General features: G+C 40.4%; 1 protein-coding gene across 3 annotated transcripts; it reads left to right on the top strand.

Moving 5' to 3' along the window:
* The first annotated feature begins 434 nt into the window (after nt 1–434).
* Nucleotides 435–5,041, top strand: LOC117576750 (probable cytochrome P450 6v1). Of its 3 annotated transcripts, none has more exons than XM_034261806.2 (4): nt 435–569; nt 1,059–1,778; nt 3,116–3,955; nt 4,030–5,041. In XM_034261806.2, the coding sequence occupies exons 2-4, from the start codon at nt 1,311–1,313 to the stop codon at nt 4,306–4,308; spliced, it is 1,587 nt and encodes a 528-aa protein (XP_034117697.1). In that variant the 5' UTR covers nt 435–569; nt 1,059–1,310; the 3' UTR covers nt 4,309–5,041. The 3 variants fall into 3 exon arrangements, with proteins under 3 accessions (XP_034117697.1, XP_034117688.1, XP_034117678.1); XM_034261797.2 differs by lacking the exon at nt 435–569 and adding an exon at nt 639–770; XM_034261787.2 differs by lacking the exon at nt 435–569 and having other exon boundaries at nt 666–1,778.
* Nucleotides 5,042–7,404: the final 2,363 nt, after the last annotated feature.

Genomic DNA, 7,404 nt, shown 5'->3' with positions numbered 1-7,404 from the left:
ATATTCACTTTTATTTGTGGTCGGCACTTATGCTGAGACTACCTCTGACCGTGGGGCAAGCACTATGAAAATCATGAATTACAAAATAATTTTTTTCCAATAATATAATGCGCATATGCAATAAACTGTGCACCAAATGTAGTGTGCTAGTTTTTGCTTTGCACTACTTATTTGATGGTCAAGCATGACTTAATCGTGTTGTACCCAGTGTGCTTGCGCACATGTGCTGAGTTTAGCAAAAAGCTTTTGCTTGCCTGTGCGCTCGCTCTTTCTCTCAATTCTGATTTTACTCTTGTGTTGCGTTGCTTTGACATGACTGCGTTTTGAGAGCGTAAGTAGATCTCAGTGCTGGCGACAGCGACGTCGGCGTCAGCGTCGTTGCCCGAGAGCCCCCCCATGGCACCTTGCCGTACAAAAGCGTGAATACTTTGCGGTTAATCATGATGACGGGGGCGTTTGCGACGCCAGTTGCGGTTGTTGTGGCCTGTCAATCGTTAGCTTTGCTTTGTATTCTGCTTTTGTTGATAATCGCAAGCTGCGGCGACTTCGACGTCGACGCCAACGTTTAAGTTAGTGTTGTTGTTTTTTTTATTTTTCGCTTTCTGTGTTGTGTGTTGTTTGGGGCCCGTGGCGGCGTCGACGTCACGTCAGTTCATTGCGTCGGCTTGTAGAGCTTGCTAGCGCGTTTTTTGTTGTTTTTCGTTCCTTATTTTTTTTTTGTTTCTCGATTCTTTTTGCAAATGCGCGAGTGCGAGTCTGCGTATGTGTGAGTGAGTGCCTCTCTATACGTGCATGTGTGTGTGTGTGTTTGATACTCTTCTGTCCGCTGTTGCTGCTGCTACTGCTTCTTCTTCATCATCTGCTTCTTGCCGTTCTTGTTGTTGACGTTGTCGTCGCATTGTTTTTATTATTATCGTCGTTGCCGTCGTGGCCGCCGCGCAGACCACAAAAAAAAAACGAAAAAGAAAACAGAACTTGATTGTGATATAATTTGTTAAGTATTTATTTGTATAATTTGTTTTATATTTTTTTATTGTGTATTTTGGGCGCACACGAAGCGTGCCACGACGGAACACGCGCTGTGGCCGCCGCATTGCAAACGCGTTGCAACGAAGCGCAACAACAAAACAAACAGCTGAAAAGCTCACCGACGACGAGGCTCCACATCCATCGCCATCGCTCTCTCTCGCTCTTCGTCTCCGTCTCTCTGTGGTCTGGCCACACTGTCTGTGCGTCTGACTGACTGACTGTAAGTGCTCTGCGGCCGTCGTCGTCGTTGGTCTGTTGTCAAGCTGTCTCGCTCACTCACCATGGTGTACTCAACAAACATACTGCTGGCCATTGTCACCATACTGACCGCTGTGTTCATCTGGTCGCGTCGCACCTACGTCTATTGGCAGCGACGTCGAGTCAAGTTCGTGCAGCCCACACACATTTTGGGCAACCTGAAGAAGGTGCTCAAACTGGAGGAATCGTTTGCATTGCAACTGCGTCGCTTCTATTTCGATGATCGCTTCCGCAACGAACCCGTTGTCGGCATCTATCTCTTCCATCAGCCGGCTCTGCTCATACGCGATCTCCAGCTGGTTCGCACCGTTCTCGTTGAGGATTTCGTCAGCTTCTCGAATCGCTTTGCCAAATGCGATATGCGTCACGATAAGATGGGCTCGCTGAATTTATTCTTTGCCCGCCAGCCGGAATGGCGTGAGATTCGCACACGTCTATCGCCGGTCTTTACCGGGGCCAAGATCAAGCAAATGTTCTCCCTCATGGAAGAGGTAAGTTGAATCAATCACACGAGCAACAACTTCACAACTCTTTTGAGTCAGTCTTCTGACTGTGACAACGCCCCATATAAGGAATTATTTGAACATGTCTTCACATTCTGTCCCCTCTCAACTGAGTTACGGTAGACGCTTACGATATACGATCGAGTGTGCACGCTGAACAGTGGGTCACAGCTTATTTGTGCGTTGCTTAAAAGCCACAAATATATTATTAGCGCTTGGTCGAAATTTATATGTAGTTCTTTAGTATTCTATTTAAATTTTTGAAGCGTTATTTTTTTTTATTCACAACCTTAAAATGACAAGTAAATTATCGCAATTAGCAAATTAGACAAAATTGAAATAGATATAAATTAAAGTTCCTATTTCATTTTAAATGACATTTTTTGCATAGCATATTCAAATATATATATATTTTTAATCAGATCTAGTCACAGTTTAAACGAGTACGATAGTGAAAGTAAAAATAATACAGTAAAATTTTTTTTTTTTATTCAAAAACAATAAAAAAAAATAAATTGTTTTTGATTATTTTGATAAAATAGAAAAATAACTCTCATAAATAAGAGTTTAGACATTGAAAAATTAATTAATTTTTTTATTATTGATTATAAAATTGGAAATATAAAAATTAAAGATAAACAAAAAACAAATTATTATTAAATATTTGAAAGATAACTTTTATTTTCAATTTTTATTTTTAAATTTCTTATTCAAATTCTACAAAAAGTATTACAAAATTTCAAATTTGTAATATACAAAATGAAAAAAAAGGTTAAACGTGATTTACGGTTTTCAAAATTTAATAATAATATAAATTAATGTTTGTTCCATTCAATTTAGTGAGATTTATAACGCAATTATTTAATTATTTTAATTTGCCATAAATAATTGCACACAAAAAAGAAGCAATTAAACTTCATATTAAAACAATCTTATCTTATCTTAGATGTGAAATTAAAAGCATATTTCATTCCATTCCCAATTTCCATATGCAAATACTGCTAATACTGCTACCTAAAACGAAAAAGTTAGCTAGTTATTTTCACGTGTAACCACTACACAGCCGTATCTTAGTGCGTAGATAAGCTGTCGATTCTCGAGGCAAGACACCTTTGATATTTGAAGTTAAGGTAAAGTGAATTTAACGTACGATCAATGCGATGATGTCAGCAAAAACTTGAATAAACTTTGGCCAATCGATGATTGCATCTCTCACCGCCTTCAATCAATATTTTCATATTATTTTTGCATTTCCATAGAAATTTAAAGAGAGAGAGTGTGATCACAATATATTGATCGTAATACCCATATTTGATTACTTGTAGATTGGCTGCGATCTGGAATGGTATCTGAAGCGTTTGACACGAGATCTGCGACGTGGCGATGCCGCTCGCGGTGTGATCGTGAGCATTAAGGATGTTTGCGATCTCTATAACACGGATATGATTGCAAGCATTGCATTTGGATTACGATCATACAGTTTACGGAATACACAATCAGAAATCGGTTCACATTGTCAGGACATCTTTAAGCCGAATGTGCGGCGAATAATCGATTTTTTTGTGATATTCTTTTTGCCGAAACTGGTGCCGTTATTTCGCTCCAAGCTGTTCACGGAGCCGCATTCCGAATTTTTGCGTCGCGTCATTCAGCTGGTGATCGAGGAGCGGGAACGTGGCGGCATTTTGCGCAATGATCTCATTGAAATGCTGTTGACCCTCAAAAAGGAGGCCGATCTGCAGCAGGACAAATCGCACTTTACGCATCATCAAGACTTTTTGGCCGCCCAAGCGGCCAGCTTTGAGGTGGCAGGCATTGAGACCTGCTCCTCAACCATGTCCTTTGCCCTCTACGAGCTGGCAAAGCAACCCCTAATGCAGGAGCGCTTACGTCGCGAAATCCGTCACGCCTTTGCCATCGCCGCCGCCCATGGATCGCACGGTGCCGGTCCTGGTTTGAGCTATGAACTGATCGCCGGCATGAAGTATCTCGATATGGTCGTCGAGGAGACGTTGCGCATGTATCCGATTGTGCCGCTGCTGGAGCGCGAGTGCACACCGATCAACAAGAAGCGCTTCTATTCGTTGCGTCCCCATGCCGAGTGCTATGCACGCCGTGGCATGCCCGTCTTCATATCCAATCTGGCCATACATCATGACTCCAAGGTGAGCAACGAGTCAGGCAAATGTATATTAAATGTATATCTCATAAACATATGCTTTCTCATTATATTCTGCAGTACTGGCCGGAACCGGAACGCTTTGATCCGGAGCGTTTCAATGCGGAGAACAAATCAAATCAGACACCAATGTCGTATCTGCCATTTGGCGCTGGGCCGCATCATTGCATTGGACTGCAGATAGCGCTGTTGCAGATCAAGCTGGGACTCATCTACTTTCTGCGTCAGCATCGGGTCGAGTTCTGTGATCAGACCGTTGATCACATCAGTTTCGATGCCAAGTTTGCGCTGCTTGCCAGCGAGCATAGCATTTACCTCAAAGTTGTAGACTGTTTATAGCACAAGTTCACGAAGCATCCACTCATGACGAGCCCTCCACCACCCTCTATTCACATTCAGATACAGACTTATTCACACACACACACACTCGACACACACACGCATTCACATCACAGCATTTGGGCCGCATTGTACATAAATATTTGGTATGCCTCAAAATAAAAACGATACATTGATATATGTTTTTTTTAAAAAAAAAAAAAAAAAGAAAAAAAAAACAGCGCTCTTTTATCGTCTTTCTCTAGCTGCCACACACACTAAAAATATTATTACTTACAAAATAATATATAGTATTTGCTCTCTCTCTCTCTCTTTTCCTCTCTCTGTTCATGCCTTTGGCCTCGTCATCGTCCAATAGCTTATCAGTTGGTTGTGTGTGTGTGTGTTCTTTATTTTTTCACTTTTTGCCCTGGTGGCCTGATCGAGACTAGCAGCTCCCATTCCCCGAACTGCGCCCCTCAAATCTGCCACTCCCTTCTCTCCGACACACTTTCCACTATGTGTGTCATCGGTTTGCTGTGGCACTTGCGACAAGCCTCCCCCACATACACACACACACGCAAACACACAAACACGCCCGCACATTGGGGCAAGACTTCTAAACATCTGCACACTTAGACAAAAAACAAATTAATTATGTTAGTATGACAAATCATGAATTTTTTTTATATTTTTGAAATTTATGCAATCAATTTTTTAAAATTACTAATTTAAGTACGTTTTTTCCAAAGATGAAGTTTATACAAATTAAGTTTTTTTTTGCTATTAATATTAAATATAATATGCTTTTCAAATTTAAACAGTGTTTTTTGAGGGAAGATTTCAGAAATTTGAAAATTTCAGTCGTGTCAGAGAATTAGACAATTCGAAGAGACACATTCTTGAGTGTTGGATAAAAACATATTATAACTCTGATGGTAAGTATAATAATTATAATTTGGTTGCTATGAAAGTCATTCAAGAAATAATTGTATATGGGGAAAACATACCAAATGCAGTATATTTTACATTAATTAGTATATCGTTATACCGAATCTCATTCTGATACGGTTGCTATCGTATACAAATTTTGGAAGTCATTCATGAAAAAATTGTATATGGGAAAAACATACCATATGCAGTATATTTTACATTTATTAGTATAACGTTATACCAAATATTCTTAGAATTCGGTTGCTATCAGATAAATACTTTAAAGACATTCCAAAAATTATTGTTGGTATGGAAAACATACCAAATGTGACATATTCTGCTTTTATTGGTAAATCGTTATACAAAATACCGAATTATAAGAAACAATTCGGTTGAAATCAGTGAAAAACTTGTGAAAGTCATTCAATAAATAATCATGTGTGGGGAAAACATACCAAATGCAGTATATTTTACATTTATTGGTATATTGATATACCAAATCTGATAATAATACGGGTGCTTTCGTATTCAAATTTGGAAGTTATTCAAGAAATAATACCGAATGCAGTATATTTTACATTTGTTGGTATATCACTATACCAAATCAGCATTTTGATAGTATTTTGCAGTATTTTGCTTTCATTCAACTCTCAACTGCTCACTTGTTTTGTTTTTGTATTTTAAGTTTTGACAACTCATGATTACAAAGCAAAAGTACACATAAAAGCAACTGCAACAAGAAAATCTATTCGCAAACACTTGACAGCTGAGCTGTGCTGATTAGGTTGGGCTGTGGAATTAGAATAGTTAACAGCAGCGACTACTGACAAAATAACTAACTAAGGGCGTTATGCAAATGCTCACACCCCGCAAACACACACAAAAGGGGCAGAGACCGACACTGAGACACCGACACAACAAGACAACGGAGGGCAGAGATGGCGGCGGAAAACCAAAAAGGGTTTTTCTTTTGTGATTTCCATGGAAAAATGCGCTGATTTTACTGACCATTTAACACAATGCGGCGGCGGTGGCAGAATGTGAAGCCTCAACTCTTTGGCTGCATCGGAACACGGAAAATCAAAAGACGAAGCGGGCCACCAAAAAAAAAAAAAAACAACAACAATATACAAGTAAAAGAAAGAAAGAAACCTTTTTCTCGGGCTATTTTATTAGACCGCGAAAAATCAACAGTGGCCCAGGGTGGTCAGGAAAAAGCAGTTCGCTACGATGTTGCATTTGCTTTTGAAGGCATATAAAGGATATGCACGCGAGTGTGTGTGAGTGTGAGTGTGTGTGCTAAAAGGGTTTACAACAATGTCATAAAGCAATGCGCATTCCTGCACAAATATTTCTTGAGTCTTGTGTGTGTATGTAAATTAAATAAAAATCACTTTTCACTTGAATGAAATGAATTACACACATATAGGAAAGCGAAAGAGTTGCCACAACACGGCGGCCAAACAAGCCCGAGTCCAAACCCAAACCCAAACCCTAGCCCCCTTTGCCCCGTTTGCCACACCGCTGCTGCTTCTGGCTTCTGGGAATCATTTGCGCCTTTTTTTTGTTTTGAAAAGGACGACGACGCGCGGGTCAACTACTAATTTACATAAATCTACGTAAATACACACACACTCGGACAACAGCTGTTGCAAGTTGGCCAACAATGTTGCAGGTTGCTGGTTGCCGGTTGTCGGTTGTTTCCCCGCTCTCTTAAATGCTGCTGCCCTTAATTAGACCCTTGGCAAGTGCAGCTCCCACGCACGTGTTAGCTCTGCACTTGTTGTTGTTGTTGTCCAGTCTAGCAGCGATCCCTCTTTGACCATCTCGGAATGATGGCTGACAGTTGCTGTTGTTACGGTTCACCATGACCAACGCCAACAATTACGACGCCGATCGCCGCAATTCTATTGTCTTTCGATTTCCTGGCTGCGTTTCGTTTTTTACTGCTCATTTCCCACATGTTTTAGAGAGCCTACGACTTCCCTTCTTCTCCTTTTCGGTGTAAACGTTTTTTGTTTTAGTCAGTTCCCCAGCGAAACAATTTTAATGATCACAAATTGCTGGCACCACACACAACACACACACACACACACACACACTCAGAGCAGAGACACAACACAGCGCAGTTCAATCGCCCAAATCGACAATAGTCACCACATGCACATGTCAAATGGGAAACGG

This window comes from Drosophila albomicans, chromosome X (genome assembly GCF_009650485.2).
Source record: "Drosophila albomicans strain 15112-1751.03 chromosome X, ASM965048v2, whole genome shotgun sequence".
In the NCBI taxonomy this organism is placed as follows: domain Eukaryota; kingdom Metazoa; phylum Arthropoda; class Insecta; order Diptera; family Drosophilidae; genus Drosophila; species Drosophila albomicans.
The sequence above is the reverse complement of the archived record's forward strand: the minus strand, read 5'-3'. Positions and strand labels throughout refer to the sequence as shown.

What these genes read in the sequence shown, in the direction of transcription:
- LOC117576750 (XM_034261806.2), top strand. Translation starts at nt 1,311, where the DNA reads ATGGTGTACTCAACAAACATACTGCTGGCCATTGTCACCATACTGACC. An exon ending in TGTTCTCCCTCATGGAAGAG is followed by an intron (nt 1,779 to 3,115) that starts GTAAGTTGAATC and finishes GATTACTTGTAG; the next exon opens with ATTGGCTGCGATCTGGAATG. An exon ending in CCATACATCATGACTCCAAG is followed by an intron (nt 3,956 to 4,029) that starts GTGAGCAACGAG and finishes TATATTCTGCAG; the next exon opens with TACTGGCCGGAACCGGAACG.